The sequence below is a fragment of the Elaeis guineensis genome, chromosome 12 (genome assembly GCF_000442705.2).
Source record: "Elaeis guineensis isolate ETL-2024a chromosome 12, EG11, whole genome shotgun sequence".
Taxonomy (NCBI): Eukaryota; Viridiplantae; Streptophyta; class Magnoliopsida; order Arecales; family Arecaceae; genus Elaeis; species Elaeis guineensis.
In genome coordinates this window covers 15733978-15757565 of record NC_026004.2, presented here as the reverse complement: position 1 = coordinate 15757565, position 23588 = coordinate 15733978, and the positions used below count along the sequence as shown (strand labels likewise).

General features: G+C 37.9%; 1 protein-coding gene and 1 non-coding gene across 3 annotated transcripts in view; one reads left to right on the top strand and one right to left on the bottom strand.

The window, feature by feature from the left end:
* LOC105055018 (uncharacterized) overlaps positions 1–15991 on the top strand; it is a 30231-nt gene extending 14240 nt beyond the window's left edge. The window contains exons 3-11 of the transcript XR_012135807.1: positions 2737–3956; positions 9255–9340; positions 9446–9984; positions 10070–10516; positions 10630–11470; positions 11602–11832; positions 11936–12060; positions 12219–12712; positions 13804–15991. This is a non-coding gene — a transcript (uncharacterized protein). The remainder of the gene's footprint in view (positions 1–2736; positions 3957–9254; positions 9341–9445; positions 9985–10069; positions 10517–10629; positions 11471–11601; positions 11833–11935; positions 12061–12218; positions 12713–13803) is intronic.
* A 674-nt stretch (positions 15992–16665) lies between these two features.
* Positions 16666–23588, bottom strand: LOC105055019 (uncharacterized). Of its 2 annotated transcripts, XM_010936708.3 has the most exons (6): positions 23277–23588; positions 21851–21989; positions 20005–20098; positions 18175–18258; positions 17930–18067; positions 16666–16883 (listed from the first exon to the last, which is right to left on the bottom strand). In XM_010936708.3, exons 1-5 carry the CDS (start codon positions 23308–23310, stop codon positions 17930–17932), a joined length of 489 nt encoding a protein of 162 aa, XP_010935010.1. In that variant the 5' UTR covers positions 23311–23588; the 3' UTR covers positions 16666–16883. The 2 variants fall into 2 exon arrangements, with proteins under 2 accessions (XP_010935010.1, XP_073102668.1); XM_073246567.1 differs by having other exon boundaries at positions 16666–18067.

Genomic DNA, 23588 nt, shown 5'->3' with positions numbered 1-23588 from the left:
CATGGATCAACAAAAGTGAGGAGAGAAGGTGAGAAACTTAGAAGTGGCAAGAAATGAGAAAGGTGAAGTGAAAAGGGGAGAAAGTCATCGATGTTGAGAGAAGAGAATAGATGAAGGGGAGAAGAGGAGTAGAACTAGATAGGAAAGGCAATGTTGGGTTTAGTCATTGAATTTTTGGGAAAAAAATGATTCTGACCTTATATGAGTTTTCTCACTGGTGACCAGGATATCTTATATAGATATAACACGATATACAAATATATATTAAAAAAATAGATACATATAATATTAATTGTTTCATAGTTTTAGGCTCCAAGTCGGGCTTGAGTAGAGCCAATGCTTGAGCTGGTTCTGTTTTTTTGGGGCCTTAACTTTCAGGTTTGGCCCAATCATGAATTTCAAGATTATTGGTCCAATTGGGCTCATTTCCAGCCCTGCCATTTATACTCTTGGAACATCAGAAAGTTGCATATTCATGGTCAAGATTTTTTGGGGCCAAACATGGTCCCCACTTAGATTCATTAAGATGAAAAAATTGCTTTTGCATGAAGGACTATGATTATTTGCACCACTTGATGCATTGGTAAGGACTAAGGGGTCTTCAATACATGATTTTTTTCGTTTATAGGTACTTTAGACCTTGTAGGTCCCATCTGAGGATTTAGATTTTCATTTTACAACCATCATCCTTGAATCTAGTAGTACTATGAATCTTGAGATTCTGTATGTCAAGTTTTGGCACAACTTCATGCAGAGGTAAGGGGTTTTCAATGCATGATTTTTGTGTGTGTGTGTGTTTGTGTTTATAAGCACTTTGGACCTTGTAGATCTTTCTAGTGATTTAGATTTTTATTTCACATCCTCCGTCCTTGAATCTGGTCGTTGAGTTTGACATCCTCGCTTTCCTCCTTGTGTTATTATAACTCTACCTAATACGTGGATGCACCTAAATAAATGTACATAAATACTTACATACACACAGGCATGCACATTTTTTGCTTGGAAATGTGCATATGCAAATGCTCTGAATTGGTCTAAATTGTATTTATATAACGAAGATAAAATTAGCAATGATTTGAATCAAGGATATTGCATAGTGATAAGTTTCTCTTGGAGCACTAAATCTAGATAGATATGGTGACAATTGAGATATTGTGACAATTTGGAAAAATATTTCCGCAACAATAAGTTAGAGTTGTTTTATGGAGTTATAGAAGCTTTATGAAGAGCTACTCCAAAGTTTAAGACTTGGGAGCAGGGGAGCATGTTAAAAGGTGGTTGGAGTTGACATATTTAATCAAGGTCAAGATTCAGAGGCTAGTTTACTATAGTTACACTGTTTTCAAAATTCTTATTTTTCGTTCTATGTAAGTATTGGTTAAGCTTCTTTACAAATTAAGTGTGTGGACAGGTGAAACAACAGAAATAATCAAGATCAAGTTTATTTTCTTGATTTTTGTGTATCAGTTACAAAAAGCAAAAAGCCAATATTTTAAGATCAGTCCTGACAAGCTGGTTGAATGGGTTGAATTGTTAACTAGCGAGATCTGTGGTTTGGATAAATCAAAAGTAAGGAAAACCTTTGTATTTTATAACAACTGCTTGGACTGGTCGTTCAATTGGCAACCTGTTCAACTGCTTTGTTTTTAGATCAACAGTTAGTCCATAGTTAATTATAAAAAAACTTTCATTGTCGAATTAGGGGTAGGGCTTGTTCACCTATGGCAATATGGGCAAGAAAGCAGCTGCAGCTTCCTCTTGTGTTAGCTCTCAACCTTGCAGAATCCTTAAACTTAACATGTGGTATTAGAACTTCTCGACCAGGTAAATCTGGGTGGGAGAATTGGCCTCCCTCCCTCTTTGGTCTTTACTCTCACCCTCGAAGCCTTATACCTTGGCTTTGGCCCAAGCCATCTCAAGCTTCTCCTAGGCATGGAAGTTGGTTAAGGCTTCCCATCTCCTCTTAACCCTCAAGTTGCATCACTAAGGGTTCAAAACGTAAACCCTCAAGACTCAAACATAAGACTTTGGTGGGGAAAGTGGCCACCACTCCTTCCCTCTCAAGCAACTAATCACTTTGGACCTCAACCTCAAGCTTTTAATGCTCAACCATTTGTTATATATGTTAATTGGTACATTGAAACCGCTCTGACTTGATGACAATATGACACCTTTTTTTTTTTTTGAGAATTTTGATTACTTACATCTTGGTTAGATAGAATGTTACTTGATGAAAAACTAATACAGAAGGATATCATGATATTATGCATCATTCTGATGTTATATTATTGCAAGGAGTGCTAAAAATTGTCAGACAAGTGCTTAAAAGAACAAAAAGTTTTAGAGATTTTTCTCTTTGATAGAATGTTCCTCAGGATTATTTATTTTTTACTGTACTGTATGGCGAACATCTTCTGTTTTTGTTCTACACACCAATTTTGCCTCATTGATGATGTTTTTCTGCATATTAATAAGATGTCAGATATTTTAGTGTGTTTATGTCATATCTTTATGGTTTTTTGCATGATGTTATGCATTTATTGTTAAACACCAGGAATGGAGATTATCTGCATCAGACATAGCTTAGTAAATAAACACATGTATGTGTTTTCATGTTCCTAGAAACCTCCAGTGCAGTCTGTCTGTATCAGTTGTGAAGCTCTGAGGTCATAATATTTGATATATGATGTTTTAACAATTTGCATATTAACTTTTTCATTCACTTGTCTTTAATAGGGCTATTTTCCTGTTGAAGAAAGGAGTCACTTGTGAATGAAAAACTTTGCACCAGAGCAGAAGCTGGGACGTGCAGTTTTGCTCCTTGCACATCTTGTTTGCACTTGAAGCGAACCATGCCACTCATGGAATCAAAAATCGAAGATGGGCTTTCGCATAACACCTCTGAGAGAAAAGAAGATGATAGTTGTTCTTTTATGGGTGACAAAGGGCCTAATTATAAGGGCAGAGAACGTGATGACCAGCTGCATGCATCTAGTGAAACTAGTAATTTACTAAGCTCTACTTCAAGTTATGATTCGTGTTTTGAAAATTCTGAAAGTAAAGTACGATTACGAATCTTAGTTACAAATGGTGCATCAGAAGATGTTAAAATACCCCCCAAGGAGTTTTCAGATGGAGTGGTTAAGCTTCTCTTGGAACAAACCACTGTTACTGCTTATAATCCATTTCCCTCTAACAGCCAGACAACATCTGATCTGCACCATCAAACACTCTCAGGTCTAGATGATGAGCATCATGTATTAGAATCCTGTGGGAATAGCATTTCATGTATCTCTGTAGTTAAGGATACTGATACTGCAGTCCATGCTCCTTGTATGGGTTTGGACAATGAAAATGCAACATCCTGTAATCCATCAACTGGTAATTTGCTTGCCAGAAAGGATGAAAAGCCTGTTCAGACTGACGCTCTCCATGATTATCATATTGATGAAATAAAAGGGACTCAGAATGACTTTAAAAGACCTGGCACATACCTTGAAGAATATTTAGCGAAGAATGGTGGTTCCAGTTCTGCAAATGCGGGCTCTTACCCCAAATCTGAGCATTCTGAGCTTCATCCATCAAAAAGTGATAATTCTTCCCATCATGATTCTTTTTTCAAGGAAAGAGATGCGTGTTCGCAACTTCCAGAAGAAATTTTGAAATGCTACGTAGCCAACAAGGAATCTTCACTAGGAGGAGAATTGGCTGCTGGCAGTATTGATGGGCCAGAAAATACTGCACTTACAAACAGTGATATTAGGAAAGCAAGAAGCATAGCAAGTGAACCAACTTCAGTTTCATTGAAGGATACTGATGATGCTAGGAAGTGCAGCATCATGAAAGAGCCATCTCCAAAGTCCAGTTCATTGTTAGAGACAGCTAATATGCAGGTTTCCAAGACTCAACCTCAGACTACCTCCGACAGTGAAAGTTCTGCAGAAATTGAGGATGATGTAAGTGCATTTCCTAGCTTCAATTCTGCTTATAGAATATCTTGTTTAATGCACTCAGGATCTTTTCTTTCTGAAGCGATTTTAACATATCAACAAGGTTGAATTTGAACCACAAAAGCAGGGTTTGCGATATCGGTCCGTACCGTACCATACTGGTATGCAGTCTCGTCCTATACCGTTACCCGGTATGTCTTGTTGTCTTATACCGTACCGCATATTGGTATAGGGTCGATATCGAGACAACAAACCAGATAAGATATGCTAAATAATTCATCAATAGTAAATTATTGGCAAAGAATGAAGAAAAACATGATCCTCATCAAGGATGTCTAGAAAATGGCAGAACTATAAGCAAGTTTTGGTAGCATGAAATTTTGTAACATCATTTGCATGGAAGGCTGAACCATCCTGAACCGTCTGATTCGGGGCATGCAAAAGCATATTGGCGGTGGACAGGGATGGTTCCAACCTTCAGAACGGGACACCATCAGGAGAGGGAGAAGGAAAGAGAGGAAAAGATAGAGAGGAAAAGGGAGGGAAGGAAAGGGAGAGGGGAAAACAGCCTCTGTAGGTCGCCAAAGGGCTGGTGAGGCCACCACTGCCACTATCGAGGCGATGGGCCTTGTCCCGATCCAACACCGTTTGAGGGAGAGGAGAAGGAAAGAGAGAGGTAAAGGGAGGGAAGGAAAAGGAGAAGGATAAACGGCCTCTGATGTCCATTTCTGCCTCTCTCTTTTCTTCCCTCCCCTTCCCTCTCTCTCTTTTTCTCTTTCCTTCTCCCTCTCCCCCTCTTTACTATGTCGGTTTGGCTCTGGTATGGAACGGTATGACAATGTACTGAACTATACTGCTGGCTTACCGGTCCAGGGTCTGGTATCAGCATGGCAAACCTTGATCGTTGGTCTCTCAAAGGGCTCATTTGTGTACTCGTTGTTTTGTACACCTCCCTTCATTTCTCTTTTATTTTTTATTTTTTTCCCTTTTATTGTCTGAAGATATTGTGTGCTATTTATCCATTTTCTAAATCATGCTTAGTCATATTGTGTTTGCACAATTCTATGTTCAGGTGTATGTGTTTTTTTACAATCTTTTTTTTTTTTTTTGGTTCTAGAAACAAAGTAGGAAAGGTATTCTTGAAATTAGAGAGTTGTTTAGGCCTCTAAATAAAGGCCTTGTCTTTGGAGATGTGGATATGAAGTTGTTACCCCAAAAAAAGGAAGGATAAATATCTTCATTACATCAGCTAGCACAATCTAGAAGTTCATCTCATAATTCCTTGTGTGATACTGGAAAGGATGTTAAATCTACCATAACCTGAAATATTATAAAGATAAAGGATTGATAGCATACCTTTGTAGCTATTTCAAAATTACATTAGTTGCAAGAGTTCATATGTGTAAGTATTTATTAAACCACGTCAGAGATGTGAATTGTCTTGTTTAGGTCATTTTTAAGTCTGAAAGAAAACATCTTCTGTTTTCCTATTTAAAGTCCTTTCCTGCAGTTTGAGTGAGTTGTTGGTCTCCAGCACCAAGTTTTTTTTTTTTTTAAAAAAAAAAAGAATAACCATGATCATAATTATGAAGCCTTCTTGTAATTCTTTGTGGTCAATTTCACAAATCCTCCCTTGCCAATCATAATTATTAGGCCTTCTTGATCAACAATTTGACATACCTAGTCCATGCATCCCCACTCAAACTTGTTCATAACCTAATAACTACTACTGTTAAATTCATTTATTTGGATCATAAGGACTAATGTTAATGCAATGAATGCATTTATTGATTTTATTTTTTCATATATATTTGTGATAAGGTCATAATAACCATATGAAATTTTGCTTGCATAGAAAAATGGATGATTGCTTTTCTTTTTTGAAGTTTTTTGAGACATTTTATTAATCTTAAAGAAAGGGAACAAACCTAGGATCAGGGTTTGCCATACCGGGCCGAACCGCCCGGTACGGGGTGTGCCGAACCGTCCCGGCAAGGAACCGAGACGGTTTCGGCATGCAAAACGGTACATGCCGTTGCCGGGAAGAAAAAGAGAGGAAGAGAGAGAAATAGAGAGAGAGAGGGAGGAAGGAAGAAAAAGAAAGAAGGGGATCCGTCGGAGGGGCCGTCGAAGGCCCTCCGACGGGCAGCCGTGGCCGTCGAGCGGCGGAACGGCCTCTCGCGGCTCCGCGGGGGGAACAGGGGCGGATCACCCCTGTTTCTCGGATTTTTTTTTAAAAAAGCTTTTTCAAAACGAAGTCGGCAAGTGGTTTGCCGACTTCACTTAATTAAGTCGGCAAACCACTTGCCGACTTCATTTTGAAAAAGCTTTTTAAAAAAAAATCGAGAAACAGGGACGGATCGCCCCTATTCCCCGCGCGGAGCCGCGGGAGGCCGTTCCGCCACCCGACGGCCACGGCTGTCCGCCGGAGGGCCTCCGGCGGATTCCCCTCCCTCTTTTTCTTTCTCCTTCCCTCTCTCTCTCTTTCTTTCCCGGTTTCCTTCGTCGGTTCGTCTCGGTTCGGAACGGAACGGAGGCGTGCCGTATCGTACCGCCAGCCGGCCGATCCGGCCACCGGTACAGAAAACCTTGCCTAGGATGGTATGAAGATTTGTCTTAAATATAGAGCCTTGGAGGCTATTTCTAGCAAGAGCATCATAAATTTTTTTTAAAAAAAAAAAACTCATTCCTAAGGAGAAGTTGAAGATTTATTCTGATTGTGTCTGATAGTGAAAAATAATCTGTAACAGACTTTAAATTTTATGCTTCAGAGATATTGGCTGAGACAATGGAGTAGAATCCATATATCTGAGACAATGAGGTAGAAAATTAGTTGTATAGAGTCTGCAATTTTTTTTTTTTTTTTGGTTTTCCAGAAGATGGGATAATTGCTTCCTATGATCTACAAGAGCGTAGAAAGAATGTTTATTTCATAATTCAATTGATTAACTAGTTGTTTGCAATCTGAGGTCATGAAGCATTTCCAAGCTTATATGCCATTTGACATTATTTTCATTTTTTATTCTCAAAAACAGAAAATAAAATGCTCTTTCTATGTTTTTCTAAATTTTAAAAAAACATAAACATGTTTGGTATAGTCAATTGTTTTTAAAATACAAACATGTCAATTGTAGTGGAGGTGTGGTAGGAATGATGGAGGCAGTGGAGGTGCTGGTAGTGTTGGTGGCAGGTGCAGTGGTGGTATAGTGGAGGTGATAATAGTTGCAGGGATGGTGGCAGTACAGTGAAGGTGATGACAATGGTGGTGATGGCACTGCGATGGTGGTGGGGACATCAACATTGTCGCAGAGGTGACGATGATGATGCCTGTGGTGTCTTGAAGGGAGCGACAGCAATCGTGGTAGCATGGGTGCTGGCTCTGTGGTGGGGGCAGTGGTGATGGTGACAATGGTGTCGCTGCAGCAGTGGTGGTGGTGGCAGGAATGCTAATGATATGGTGGAGATGGCGATGGTGTTGGTAGCGACGGTGGCCACTATGGTGGTGGAGTTGGTGTTGATCCTGGTGGTAAAAACATGAGTCTTGTTTCTAAAATATCAAGAGTAAGAATTTCTTACTCCATTTTTCTGGAAATAATGAAAGTGATTTTAAAAAATAGAAAATTAAAAAATAGCTCCAAACATGTTTTTTTGTCTCGGTTTCTATTTTTTCAAACATAGAAAACAAGAATAAAAGCGATGGCAAATAGGTCCTTAACCACTGATTTATTATTTAAAAGAACTGACTCTACAATCAAAGAGAATTAGCTGATATAGAAGCATTATGTAGAAATCACTTGTAGTGTCATGATTGAAGGCATCCATTATTGTAAATAAGATTTGGTTTATTATTCACGTTTCTAGCAGCACCGTCAATCTAAAGTGCCTTATATTCTGGCATGCTAGTCAACAGTCACAAAACTAGGATTCATAGTTAAGCGTGGAAGATACATAGGAAGTATGTTGGTGAGAAACATATCTGCGAATGCTTGTCGGTAAGCATTTACAGCATCTAGCCGTACTGGAAATATCCTGATGAAGGACATGTATCAACAAATTTAGAAAAACATTTGCAGTGATGATATTTTGCGAGTTCTGAAAGTATTAAAAAAATGAAGAAGACTTCTTTCTTGGCTGATATAATATTGGGGCAACATGCATCAGCAAAATTTATAAGAATGGTTTCATAATTTTATGAGAGTTATGTAACTAGGAGATTTGCTATTAAATTTCTTGTTTGCTGAGTGGATCAAGCATGGATTAATGTGGGTTCTTCCCTTCACATTGAGAAAAAACATCCTTTAAGGCACTATGTTTTGTTGGGGTTATGCTCGCATAGATCCTAGATACCATGCATCATTACTATCAATTCCTAATTTAAGTTTCGCTCTCAAATACATATCAGAAAAATGTATGTGTAGGATGGCTGCTTAGGCCAGCACGGATTTTTTATGAGCATTACAAGCTGTCAGGTCCAGCAGTACAACTGTGTCTGGATTTGACCTATATCACTGTGTTATATTATAACTACATTTGTTTACTTATTTGAAAACATAAACAGTGAATCTTATCCCAGCCATCTAGGATAATCCTCTGTATACCTTTAATTTTAACGTTAATAGCAACAAACTGAAGAAGGGGGGAGGAAAAACTTAATCAATTGGCTATAAGCTCAAAGCAAAAGAATTGATGCTAACAATAAATTCACGTTGCATTGTTTGGTTGAAATTTGTTTCTTTATCATTCTAGCCAACCATTCCATCTGGCTGTCATAGGATTGCTGGTTATGGCTTTATTATCAAGTGTTATTGAGAAGTTTATGCCAGATTTTAGATGAAATGTATATGTTTCTATCTGTTGCTTGTCAACTTCTCAATGTATAATTTCTTGATTATGTTTGGGGTACATTTTGGCGGATGTCTTGAGCTTTCTTGCTGATCAAAGATGACAGATCTAGTTTTTTCTATGCAATCAGCTCAAAGGGTCTCCAAGAAGGCACGTTATTTAGATCAAATCATATCTGCGTCCAAGCTGTTCTGACATGAATAGTTCCTAATAATTTTTTGGGTTTAAATCAGATTCGCTTTTCTGAAATTTCTACCAAAATTCCACTTTTAGCTTCTCCTTTCAAGCATATAAATTAAAAATCTTTTGAACTAATGAAAATCTTTTCTTTGAAATTCTAATATTATGTTGAAACAATTGAAATTTTGTCCTTAAGCCTGTAAAGCAGTTGTGCAACATATATTTGTCAAAGTTCAGGGTTTTATGTTATTTTTTTGATATTTCATCTGCTTTTTGATTTAGGTAAAGATCTGTGATATCTGTGGAGATGCAGGTCAGGAAGAGTTGCTTGCTATTTGCAGTAGATGTAGCGACGGTGCCAAGCACACGTAGGCCCTTTTTTATTCTGATGCTTGCTGCATTCTTAATAATGTACCAGATAGCATTCTTTTTATTGGGGATAAACACATTAATAATCCTTTGCTTTTAACCAGTTACTGTATGCGAGTAATGTTGGATAAACTTCCAGAAGATGATTGGTTATGTGAAGAATGCCAGCTCATGGAGGAAAATGAAAATCAGAAAGTGGATAGATCTGAAGCTGCAAGTGAAATGTTAGAACTTCCTTGTTTGAATGAGAAAGATCAGAGTTCTGGAAACACATTTAACCCTGAAGTTTTGCCTAATTTGGAGACCAAGGAAATCAATTCGGATGCTAAAGGGGCAAAAGGACTTGAAAGTACTCAAGACTCAACCATGAGGCATGGTAAGAATGTGGAGGTAACTTCAGTTACCAGCAACAAGGTTTCTGAGACAAGTGGTAGATCAACAGGGATAACGAGTCCTAGGAAAAATACTATGTTGTTACGTGAAAGTTCATTCAACAGCTTGGATGTTGGAAAAGTTAAGCCAGTTAACCCGTCACCATCATGTGGAGGTCAGTCAAGGAGTAGCTCTCACAGCATTGCCCACTCACAAGCTTCTTCAGGTTCTAATTCATCCAAGACTGAAGCATAGTTTGAATCAACAAGAGGTCATTTTGCATATAATGTCTTCAGATTTGACCTGGATCATTTTATACCTAAGAGATCTAATCTTTTGTATATGTTCTGCTGCAGGGTTATTATCAAAGTCGGCATCTTTCAACAGCTCAAAAATGCCCAAAGTCAAACAGTTGATTGAAAGTGTTCCTTTTAGGCAAAAAATAACCAGTTCCAGTGACTCAAGAAAGGAGGGTTTGCTCAAAACAATTACAAAATCTGCATCTTTTAAGAGCACAAATTCAGGCTGCAGTATCAAGTCAGCAGATAAAATCCAGTCCCTTGAACCACTCTGGGCAGAGGATCCAAGAGGAGGGAAACAGGTAAAAGAAAGAAATGTAATAAATAAGAAGAATTCTTCTATGTCGGATCGCCCTTCTATTAGTCTGTCTCTATCAGCTAGTACCTGCCCTCCTTTTCCAAAGTTGGATATAAAGTTTTCACAGCAAATTGGGAAATCAGATAAAATTCCTGATCCAAGCAATGTTGGCACTGATAGAGGATCAAACAATGCAAATAATTTAGGTAAGTTAGTCTCTAAAAGTGGACATGTACCTTTCTTTTATCTTATAAATTTGCCTAGTTTGTTGTTATAATAACTTAACATTTTTTTCCATTTTGTGACCTCTCACTCTTAGGATGTAAAGAAGTAAAGAAGCAGTCATCATTTTCAATGAGAACTTCTGGAAGTACTCCTTCAAATGGAATACGTAAGTCTGAGGATCAAAAGACTTATCAACCTGTCTCAAAGGAAAATGTCCGTGCAAGTTCTGCTGCTGTTGATAGAGCATGCTGCAAACCAGACTCAATTCAACAATGCAGTACACATCAGGTTGTAGAATCGGCACATCGAGATGATAAAACCAAGGACCGTACCTTTTCCAGCAGCTCAAGGCAAGCAGCTTCAGAAAGCAGTCGGATATTACGGTGTCAAAGGTGTAATGAAACAGGTCATACAACACAATTATGTGCAGTCGACAAACTTCGCATGTCTGCTGTTAGACCTTCAGCTGAGCGAAATTTAAGGGAAGGGAGTAACAAAAACAATAAGTGGAAAGATACGGTGGAAGCAATAAGTTCAAAAACTAGACCACTAAAAAAAAATAAATCACCAGATCAATATGAGGAAATTTCAACATCCAGTGCTGATCACAATTCTGAAGTAACTTCTAAAGATCTTCAATCAGGTTCTTTAAGTTGTGCAAGGAATCTACCTTCCATGGAAGAAACAGCTGATGGGCAAGAAATCTTGAGAAGGTCTGCTGATTTTAGCAAAGCAGCTGTCTTTCATGTGAAGCAGAAGATCTCATACCAAGAGGAAACTGTGTGTGATCCAAAAGATGGCAATATAAATACCATTCCTAACATTTCAGATGAGTTGAATCTGAAACCTCAGATGCAGATCTTGCCTGCTCAAGCTTCTGTTCTTGCGCCTCCATTAAGGGCTTCAACAATTCCGAAGCTTGAATTCATTTGGCAGTATGAACTTCACTCCCTCAGTTCATATGGTGTATCCCGGTGTTTGGCTTCATCTGGCTTAAATAACTAATCCATTAGATAGTTCTACTTAATTTTCAGGATGTCTGATCCTTGTTTATTTTTACATGCAGAGGTGGTTTTAAGGTGCTGAGAACTGGGGGACTTTCTGAGCTCTGTGATGGTCTTCAGGCTCATCCATCAACTTGTGTGTCACCAAAAGCACTTGAAGTAGCATTTAAGTTTCCTTGCATAATCCATCTGGAGGAAGTTCCTCGCTGTAGTTCATGGCCTTTACAATTTCAGGAGAACAGTCCTGAAGAGGAAAATATTGCTCTTTTTTTCTTTGCTAAAGACATTGACAGGTTGGTTTGTTCACCATAAGTTTCACTATTTTCTTGTAAATCTGCTATTGAGAACTGCATGCTGATGCAAAAGACTAACTTATCTATATTTTTGGTCTTACAGTTATAAGAATAATTACAGCAAGCTGTTGGAAACTATGCTTAAGAATGATTTAGCCCTGAAAGGGAACATGGATGGGGCTGAACTTTTTATATTTCCATCAAATCTGTTACCTGAGAACTCTCAGCGTAAGGAACAGTCTCCTTTGCAAATAGTTTTGCAACGGTTGTTTGTCCATGCATAATGGCCACAGACAATATGTACTTCTGACATAATTTTATGGACGTTCATTTAATATACATGAAATTGTCCTCTGATTCAGGAAATGCTTGCTTTTTTTTTTCAGAGTGGAACAACTTAACTTTCCTTTGGGGTGTATTCAGAGAAAGGAAGAAAAAAAGCTCAGATGACATGCCTGTTTTCCGGAAGCTCGATAGGCCTAATCTGAACATGGAGCCCTTGGATCAAGATTTGCCTGCCCCAATTATGTTAGAAGTTTCTAGCTCCTCTAAAATAAGTTCTCACAAGAATTCAAATGAGGAATTATCCAGGTCTGAAAGATCCCCTAAGAGAAAAAAAGTCAATTCCACAAGCAATATAGATTTTCAAGATCATTCATTTTGAGGAATCACGGATACAACCTGCAATGCACAAGAATATTCTTTTGTAAAACCCTTACATCAGGATGCAGTTGATAACAAAATGCTCCTAAAGCTGACTTCATGTTCACTCCCTATAAGCAGCTCAGGAAAAAGCACCGGTTGTGCTTGTCCTGAATCAAATCTTCAGATGAACTCTGAGCAGTCATACCTAGGTGTCAAGTATGGTATCACTTGCCTGGTAAGCTTTACTTGATTTTCCACAGATGTTTTTGTTGAATTTTATTATTTATTAGTCATTGCTACATCTTTCTCATATTCATTATAGGGATATCTCAAATGGTTCAAATGGCCACTGGGGATAATTTGCATTATTATTTCTGGGTGCAAACACTATTCAACAGCTCATGGTGCATCACATCATAGCTGGAGTGTTTTGATGTAATTCTGTTATCGATCCTTGTGTGATATCCAGAAACCAATTATTTCGTATATCTAATTCATTGTGTATGTAGCTTTTCTGTACATTTCTCACTTATTTTTTAAGCTGCCGTTATTTTCTGTAGCAATCAGAATTGTTGCGAGTACTTAAAAACATTTATAAAACAAGAAGCAGAAAGAAAAAGCATTGAGTTTGTTCATTGTTGGACTTTGTTTTCTTAAAGCTTACTCTTGCACAGAACCAAGCTGCAGTATGTTACATTAGAGTTGATACCATCTTACTATCTGTCCATGCATGAAATTAAGATCAAGGACAGAAATCTAACATGAAGAAGACGAAAATAGGATTGCCTTGTGTTGGCATGAAGTCAAACAAAATTTTATTAGGTGGTGGTGGTGTCTTGAGCAACTTTTGTAAACTAGGCTAATGCTTCTCTGGAGCTCGGACCTGGAATCTCTCTATATGTCTCCTCATGCGCCATGGTTTTACTTTTCACGGCTGATTGAGTGTCAATAATCTAGGAAATTGAGCCAGACTGCTAGAGCATGGTTTAATCAACTAGGTTGCGATTCTCTGCTCAGTCTATATCTTATTCTGTAATCTCTTGGCACGTCCAACCATCTTTAAGGTGGGCTTGTTATCATGACATCATATCATACCTATCATGGGATACCTATATCATGTCCGACATCTGCGAAGTTTCTGGACAACTCATCTACCTATGCGTGCTTCTTGCACAGAGTGATAATGATCACCAGCCTGCATTAATCTATGATATACATGCGCACAATGTCATGCAACCATCCTGGATAATTTGAGTTTTTCATGCTTTGTATTGCTGTTGCTTTTCCAACTTCACATCCTCTTAGCATGTACTGATCTCCGTACAGAATAGTTCCAGTGAGAACTCAGATGGCAGAGAAGATTCAGAGCATGTATGTCATGTCCATGCAAGTAGAATACAGAGTCATCATGGTAAAGATGGGGTATCGCCCACATACTCAATTTGATTTTCCCCTTTTTCTGTTATACATTTTATCTGATATATTCAAGTATTTCAGCTTGCACTATCTCAACTTCTTCAATAAGCAGGTACTGAAATCAAACAGAAAGACAACTTTACTAACAGTGAATCTGTTTTGGATGAAGACCCACTGGAGAATCTGCTAGAGATAGACCATGTCAGCTCGAGGCCTAACAGGAAACCAATGCAATCAAACACCATGGGAAAACTGTCACATGTTCCTGGTGAAACAATTCTGCTAAAAGAAGAGGCAAACTATTCTGCCAATGACAAAAAGGAAAGCAAGAAGATGAAACTCAACAATGGAAGATTTGCTGGTTGTAGTTCTCGAGAAGAAATTCTGACTGCTAAATTCTCATCGAAAGTACATCCACTGTCATCTAGCTTCACGAATGATAGCATCCATGGCGAGACAATGCCAGAGAGCTCAAGAAGTGTCGAAAGGAACTTCTTTCCAGTGGATTCAGATCCTGTAAGGGGTAAAAAGGCAGAGGTCTTCATATATCTTTCTTCAGATGGTGAAGATTCACCAGAATCAAATGCCCCAGATCTTAAACTGGCTTTGGGAGGAAAAAAGAAATCACTGGGATAGGATATTTTGCCCTTATTTCCTCCAAAGGTCGGGGAAAAGAGTAACCAAGGTAAGCCACCTGGTCCTGCAGTTGTTGATGGAGATGATGTCTCGGCATCACTTTCTCTATCACTTGCTTTCCCTGCCTTGGTGAAGGAACAGACAGCCAAATCTATTTTGAAAACAGAGCAGATGATGCCTGCAAAGCCTGCTGCTAACACATCTTTTTTCTTTTTTCACGGGTATACTGACACTTGAATCACACAGGAGCATGCTAGGCTTGTAATTTTTCAAAGGGTGTAGTCAAGAGCATGCTGATCATTGAGGATCATCGAGGGCAATGTCAGAGCATTGCCCATATGTTCATTATCCATGCAAAATCCATTTCACTTTCTTGTTCAACTTTCTTTTTTCACTTCCTGCTTCAGAGTGCAGAGTCACAGCTGTTGTATACAAGAGAAGGCAGGCTGCAATTTTTTACACCATATGGGTACACCATGGGGGTCTCTCAAGATATTTATTTTGCAAGTCATCGTGATTACACTTTTTTGCTTTGTTAGGTCGGTTTTGTGAAAATATATGGGGAATGTATTAACAGAGGACTGTCTAGATGTAGAAGGTCACTAGGATATACCAGAAGTATGCCAAAAAGCAGCACCTGTCTTCTCTGTGCAACACAGGTCGACAATTTGAATACCGCGGAAGCACTTGCTTGCTGAATGGTGGTTGGCTTTCAGGCTGCAGCTTCTGTTCCTCTCATATCCTTATCAATGTAGGTTCAGGTTACAAGAAATAGATTGTCCGATAGTTCTTCAGGTTCAGCATGGATTACAGGAAAATATCTTCTGATGAGGGATATCTAGCTGGTGTGTCATAGAAATCTGCTATTCTTGGACTTTAACTTTCTGATGTGCTTCACATTTTCTGTAGTTCCCAAGTGAGAGGAGAAGGGGGAAGTTTGTGATCTGATCAATGGTCATCCATATCACCATGTGAAACCTGCAGCATAAGAACAAGATCCTTGTACATCGCTTGCAGATACACTGAGAGGTGCACTGTTCAGATTAAAGTGTCAGAGATGACTATTGTATTTAAGATTTGTAGTTGCTAGAAAGACAAAAAGATGTTGGGCTCTTTATTCACCGAGGTACTAGTACCTTGACATTATAAAGGCATGTCAGAGGGCTTAGCGGTTAAGCTAATTAGTACAAATTATGCATGGAGACTCAGAAGTGGATTATGATTGCTTTTGAAGGAAAGAGAATTCCAATGACTGCATTCTCGTTTTCAGTTCAAGCCATTGATTGGGCATATCATCACAGCATAAACCCCTGATTTCTAATATGTTGGCCTAATTTTATGAGATAGCGGGAGATGGGGAACCACTCAAAATGTAAAACCCATCTTTTAGCGGGTCACAACGCTGATGAGTCCTGTGTTTTTTAAGTACCTTTTCAAAGAAAATTACTAATTTTATTCGTCATTTGCAAATGTATGCTTGAATTCCCTGAACTGATGCAGTGAGAAGGCGGTCTGCTATTTCCATGGTTTGGGCTTACGCAGACCTCGTAACTACAGGTGGAGCTTGTTTGGTTTTCAATTGCTGAATGCAAGCTTGCAAGCTTCAGTATTTGAAATTTTGCAACTTAAATTGCAGCTAAATTGCAGCTTAAATTGCAGAAGATGAGGACAATCAACTCAGATGCAGCCAGGTTGCTCTCTTGCAGCTTCGCGCTGCGTCTTTTGTGTATATTAATGAGACCTGTTGTATATATTCATAAGACTAATGGAAAGACTCTTTTATGAGCTGAACTGGGCTTGGAGTTAGAAAATTTTTGAATGAAAGCAGACGATATGCTGCTATTGAAATTTCATCAATGATTTCCATTCACATATTATACATTCAGTAATACAGTACCAGATGGAAATGTATAGCCAGTTCGGGAGTTGAATGGATATGTTTGCATCCATTTCATTCTAAATGCAACTTCTGGACCTTGCTCTTTGAATATGTACGGAATGGGACGCTGTCCATAAAACCTCGCTCTTGGAATATGGTCAAGGATGTCCAAAGGTTGTGTATCCGGAAAGAAACAAAAGAAGCAGAACCAAAACCTCCGGTCCGTTAGACCTGAGATCTAGTTTGTAGCCCACAAATTGGCTGGCCGTCCGCAGCAAATATATAATTCCACATATAAAGAAACCTATCACAAATTCACTGGCTCGTGGGTACAATAATGTAGCTTACGATTAGAATCCCATTTTCTACTTACAAGAGAGCCATCCTTTTTGCGATGTCAATCTCCAAATTTCAAGCATGCGTATTGACAGGATCCAGGAAGCAACCATAAACCAGCACCATTCCTGATTCAAGACTGCACTAACAATCAAAGTTCAAAATTTATAACCAAATAAAGAAAACTCCAAAACAAGCATGAAGAAGGTACAAGTAGGGATGAGCAAAAACCGAACCTAAACCAATCAAACCAGTGAAACCAAACCAAACCCAATCCCAAGTTTGGTTTGGTTTAAAATTTTATTCGGTTTAGTTTGATTGATTTTTAACATATAAAAAACATGTTTGGATTGGTTCAAATTTGTCAATAAATAAAATCGTTCCCAAACCGAACCGGACCAGCTTTAATAAAACAACATCATTTAATTAAGATGTTGTTTATGTTGGAGTATTAAAATATTAAAAAATAATTCTGTATTTATGATGTTATTTATCAATTTGATTTTATATTGATTAACCTTAAACCCTAAGTGACTTACTTACTGGATTATTTATTTTTTTGTAATATATTGGAAATCTTTATCTGGATCCTTAGTGATGATGTTTGTTTAAGAATTTCATTTTATTGAGTGACAATATTTTATGTCAATTTAAATTATTTTACTTGATAAATTCTTTTGGTGATACTCTTATGTGAAAAAAAATAAGGCTTCATGAATCACAAAATAATAATAATAATAATATAAATCACAAAATAATAATAATAATAATAATATGAACCGGTAAACTAAACCAAATCAGACCGTTTAAATCATATTGATTTGGTTTGGTTTCAATCTTCTATTGGTCCAGTTTGGTTTCTAGAAATGCCAAACCGTTTAGGACTGATTTGGCTTAGGTTTGAGCATGAAACCAAACCAAACCAGATCATGCTCACCCCTAGGTAAAAAAACGGGTATCCCTTGGGGCCTTGCACAAGGGGGAGGAAAGCTTAGTAACTTGGTGGGTGGGGGAGGTAGAACACTAAGATTGACTCGTTCGATAATCAAAGCTATGGCTATATCTAGAAGTAGATGCAGATTAGGATCAAGAGACTGAAGACAAATAATGATCAAGAGACTGAAGACATCATGATGACCACGCAACATGAAGTGATGATTTAGAACAATAAAGCATCAGCATTGCCTATATGGAGGCTTCAACTTCAGGTTCGGCTTCAACAGGCTGCGTCAGCACATTGTTTCCACCCCTCAATCGAGAAGAAACATTGTCAATGGCTGAATTCAGCTGACTTATCTTTGCATTCAGCATCTGACGAGTTTTCTGCATTTTGAAATCCATAGACAGATATCTCAATGTCTGAGAAGGAGATGCACACACATAAAAGTGTTTTTCTTTTAGCAAGCACATTTAAGTATTTCGTTGATTACCTCTAAACCTTCATCACGATAATATATTGGTTGCTTTGCCCGCCGAAATCCAGATTCATCTTCATTCAGTATGGATCTCCTGATCTGCAATAGCAAGAACCAAGCTGTAGTGTTTAGGAACTTATCAGAAATGGTAAAAGCTACTTGAATAAATATCCAGCAAATATTGCTGCCAGGTCGATCACAAAAAGTAGCTCTGTGAAGTCCCACAGCCAAGTTTATCAACAAAGAACTGATATGGAGCATAATCAACATATATGCAAGAAATCTGATAGGGCCTGAAAGCACAAATTTAAAGACACTCCAGATTTTTATAGAAACCATAAGCTGCACATGGGTTACTCTCACTTAACAGTGCTCTGCACTGCATCACTGTAGTCATGTTGGGATTTATCAATGTTATTAATATTAACAATGACAACAAAAAGAATATAAGAAAACTAGGCTTAACGTCTTCCGATGATTAAGCTATAGAATTGAATCAGGGGTCGGATGGGGAGAGAGCATTACATTTCTCAAGATGCTAACTGCCCGTGGCAACCTGAACCTCATCGGAGTGGTGTTTGAGTTTGATTTTGCCTCTACGATATAGACAGTGGATTTTTGTATCAAAAGTTTGCAATATTCAATGCAAGAATTAAGATTTTGCAATGTTAAGGAAAATGGGGGGGAAACAATATTTTTCTTCAAGAAAAAAAAAATGTGAACCTAAAATGTAATGGTAACTCTTAAGTTTAAGAAGAAAGACCATGAAAATAACAGTGTATCTTAGAAGATCTACCCCATAAATTTGGTAAACAGAAAATAAACTATTGAAATTCTTGAACAAAAGTGATGGCTGCGCCAGACCTTATTGATATCAGAAAGCAACTTTTGATCAACATGAGTGTCCCCAAATGCTTGGATCTGGTAAAGTACCCTTTGAGTGTGTGTGTGTGTGTGCGCGTGCGCATGCATGCATGCATAGATGTGTATGCATGTGTGTATGTATTGATACCAGAAGGCAACGCGAACAACATGAGTGTCACCAAATGCTTGGATCTGGGAAAAATACTCTTTTAGTGTGTGGCACTGGCATCCATGCATAAAGGGGGTACTATTATCGCTTATTTCTGGATAGACAGCGAAGTGATGTCCAAAAATCTGATCTGTTGGTTCAGCAGTGAACAGTGAGCAGCTCAGGCAAATAGTGGGATTTCACCTGCTCATAAAAACATAACTATGAGACTTGGTTGCCAATGCCAGTGGTTTCAAAAATGTAACCAAACTATAGAGTTCCATTTCTTGTTACTCCACCCAAATCAAAAAGAGTGTTGACTCATATCCCTTTTATAATAATTCAATCAAGGTTTTAAATCTCGTGGGATGGGGTTATCCCGATTTTTTCATAGAATAGGATGTGCCACCGTCCCACCCTGTTCTGACGCTTGGAACAAAGGATGTCCAAAGGCATCCCGATCAGAATGCTGGGACATCAGCGGGACGCTCTGTCTCGACACATGGGATGGTACCCCATCCCGCTGTCCTGTTGGGATCTGAATCTTTGGATTCAATAAAGCAACAAGTTGGGTGGTTGAATTCCTAGCTGTAGAAACCAGCATAAGGCAAGAGAGCTATAAAGAATGAATTAGCATACGTGATTGACTACCAGACCATTGCAATGCAAGGAAAGAATTTGGCGCCATGTTGCATGAGAATGCTAAAACAATCATGCTGTATATGTTAAACAAGGTGAGACCTCATTGAACCAGCACCAAATTAAAGGCATGCAATATGTTCATGTACAACTGGGTCATTGCAGCATCTTCTTTTAGAAAAAAGATTAGATACCTGTGGAGCAAAGACATATGCTAATGTTCCAAAGATTGCTCCACCTAAAAGGAAACCAGCAAGAAAATCACCGCCTCCACCTCTGGAACCATCACTGCAAATAAAATTAAAACTTTAGAAGTATGCTAATACATTGGTTTTACATTGCAGATACAAGATGCACTACTACTCACACCTTGAAAAACAGCATCAGATATTCTAGACAGCAATCAAGTGCTTGTCATGACAGCAACAAGGCTTGTCATGCATGCAAGAATGATGATAAAATTCTGAATGAGGCACTATCCAACATTATTTGACGAGGCACTGTCCAGGATCATTATACCAGGTGATGTGGCATATGAAAAGTATTCGTAGTTCACTAATTTTAAAGTTATATGGTGAAAAGCAAAAAAATGCAGAAATAGATTTTACAGCATGCCTAAATCAATGCAAGATTCTAAATCCAATCTGACATGACCTGCTATAACAAGGAAGTGGCATGTTGGAAATTTAGAATAAACCAGTAAGAATAATTAATATCAAAAACAGAATTTGAATCATGCAATGTTATGCTTCAACATTCAGCCAAGGAAGGCTAGAATTATGTGTTACTAAACCTTAGCTTTAGAACTGAATCTTATTTACATTTTTTTTATTATTTCATTAAAAGCCTTTCAAATATTTACCAAGTTTGTGTTCTGACATCTGAGGTTCATCAAGAATGCACAGATGCACAAATGCACAAATCGAGTAAGTGATATCCAAGACAGCCTAAGTCTTGCATAGAACTAGAAATGATGCACTACGAAATTGATTGTAGTTCAGATTTGTCTAGCAGGACCTGGTGGTCAAAGATTGCTTAGTTGAGCATCAATCTGTTAACTGATAGCACACATTGTTTTTATAAGTGGGGTAACCACCAAGAATTATATTAAAGATTTAAAACCAAAAGACCTACCCCAAAAAAAAAAAAAAGATGAGGGAAAGGATTAAACCAAATAGCATAAGTTAGAAATCAAATAATGATATGTTGCTGGAAATCAATTACTTTAAGCCTTAGATTTTCTTTATCATCATCCACAAATGAACACACAACTCTTATTTATGTTCATCTTTAAGTGAGAATGCTTCCTTAGATCACTTACAGCACTAATTAATATATGATCCACCTAATTACAGCACAGCAACATGAAGATTATCACTAAGAATAAGAAGAGTCAATCTAAATGCAGCGATATCAGAATCCTAACCATAATACTCTTTTTTTTCTTCATCAATTCCTCAATAGCATCTTCAAGCCATGAATATCTATCTGCTCTTGTTATGTGTGTGTGGATAGAACTTAAGCTAACTCCATCATGAAAATAGTGGATGATTGTATCCAAATTGAATTGGAATAAGAAGATTATAAAGAATTATTTAATAAAATTAGATGATTTCAAAGACCTTTCTTAGTGAAGCATGAATTGGAGATTCTTTGAAGTAATCATATAGGAGATTGTGAGCAGTTTTATTAGCAACATTGGTAAACCATCCTTCCTTGATCAAATGACTAATTCTAATAAAAGAACATCTGGCTGTGAGTAGAAACTACTTTCAAATGTAGAGGCCATAATAGTTGAAAAAAGGCTTCTAAAATAAATTACTCCTTAAATGTCAAAAACAGTTGTTTGAAGTAATCATATAGGAGATTGTAAGCAGTTTTATTAGCAACATTGGTAAACCATCCTTCCTTGATCAAACGACTAATTCTAATAAAAGAACATCTGGCTATAAGTAGAAACTACTTTCAAATGTAGAGGCCATAATAGTTGAAAAAAGGCTTCCAAAATAAATTACTTCTTAAATGTCAAAAACAGTGTACCTGTACTTAGCATGAACAGACATATACCGACGGCAACTCTGCTGCTTTGAATTCTGACAAAATGCCAATTGAGACTGATAACCGCTGGACAGCCTCAGCTTGTTGGACAGAGGGTTGTATCTCTCAGAGTGAATTCCACCTAAAAAAACAAGAAAATGGACAGAACAGAGTGGTTTTAGCATACACTGAAAATAACCAATACATCATGAAGTTTGAGTCGCCTATTAGTATATTGAATGCCATTATTATAGTCATGAAGTTTCTTTTAAACTCATTTTTTCCAACTTAAATCCTTATTTTTTTTGCAACTTAAGAGTTACGGGAGATATCAAAGTAATTTACGGCATAAGCAGATAATATTAAAACTTTATTGTAATACATTTTGTACTCCACATTTCTGCATAATCAATTTTCCTTTCAATTTCCTTCCTCTAAAATCCTTATTTCCCCAAAATCTGCTAGAATGTTATTCCAAATTTTCAACTAAAAATTTATCATTTTGGCTTATCATAGAATGTTCTGTCTCATACAGAAAATGCTGATACAGAACATCCTTACACATGACAGTGACATTGTGAGAGAAAAGGTGTAGAGATGATCATTCTCTACTAGAATTTGCCTTCCTTAAAAACTATGAGAGTTTACGTGTATAGACTACAAGTCATCACTTGTGGAAGCAATATTTTGGGGGTTTATTTAAATTTTGAAACCCAAAGCGAGGCCCTTTTAATGAATATAGACAGCCAACAGGTTCCCAGAGGCCAAAACCATTTTTATTATCTTTGGTTGATGGTGAACCCTCTCGGTGTCAGATAATGTAGATATAGCTCTATAGTATGTGAAACATGGAAGGTTTACTGAGCAATCGTGCTTCTTTCGTTTTAAACAGTAATCTAGATAAATCCGCATTAAGTCCTCAAGCATATAGTGGGTAAAAAGAAATGCAAATTAGGTGCTTCAATTAAGGCCATTTTATTTACGATTTTCCACCGGCAGAAATCAAATCGATATAAAAAAACTTAAGAACATTGATTTCCCAAATTTTGTTGCGGGACAGGACGCAGCATGAGCACCATCTAATACAAACTACAATTTAGAAGAGCGCTATAGGCATCTAAAATTAATGATCTAACAAGCAATACATGTACCAGAAGAAATTAAAAAAAAAATTATAGCCACCTTCCAAACAACATAACGCAACACAGATTCGACACTAGAGACCCCAGCAGAGCTAAATCTTCCAAGACAAAGATCGACGCGAGTGGAATTAGATATTCATCGATCTCTAAATCAAGAAACAAAAGAATTCTAACCGGGAACAGAGGAGAGGAATCTGAATGGATTCGAGCAACGAAACCCTAGAAATTGATCGAGCAGCTTAGAACGCAAGCGAATTTTCGATCACATAAAGGAGGAGAAAAATCACCGGTGACAAAGTGAGCAGTGGAAGAAGCCGCCATGGCGATCGAAGCACGAGAGGCGAAGTGGAGAACCAGAAATGGGAGTGAGCTCTCCCTCTCGTCTGGGTACCCTGGGGGAAGAAGAGGCCCGTATTCCACGTATACCCTCCTTTTCTTCACAAAATTATGAAATACGGTTTACGTACCATTAGATTTTGCCCGTCTGATGAAATTTAGACGGCATCAAATATGGTACAGGATAGGTGATCGGAATACTTGGTAGGAGTAAAATAGAAATAACGACGTTTTGTTCGGCGCCAGCGGAAGCTGTGTGCTTC

Excerpts from the sequence above, each read along its gene's own strand:
- LOC105055019 (XM_073246567.1), bottom strand. The coding sequence starts at position 23,310 with ATGGCGGCTTCTTCCACTGCTCACTTTGTCACCG. Across the intron at positions 20,099-21,850 it reads TCTGTTCATGCTAAGTACAG|TGATGGTTCCAGAGGTGGAG; the intron begins GTACACTGTTTT and ends TTTTATTTGCAG. Across the intron at positions 18,068-18,174 it reads ATCGTGATGAAGGTTTAGAG|AAAACTCGTCAGATGCTGAA; the intron begins GTAATCAACGAA and ends TTCAAAATGCAG.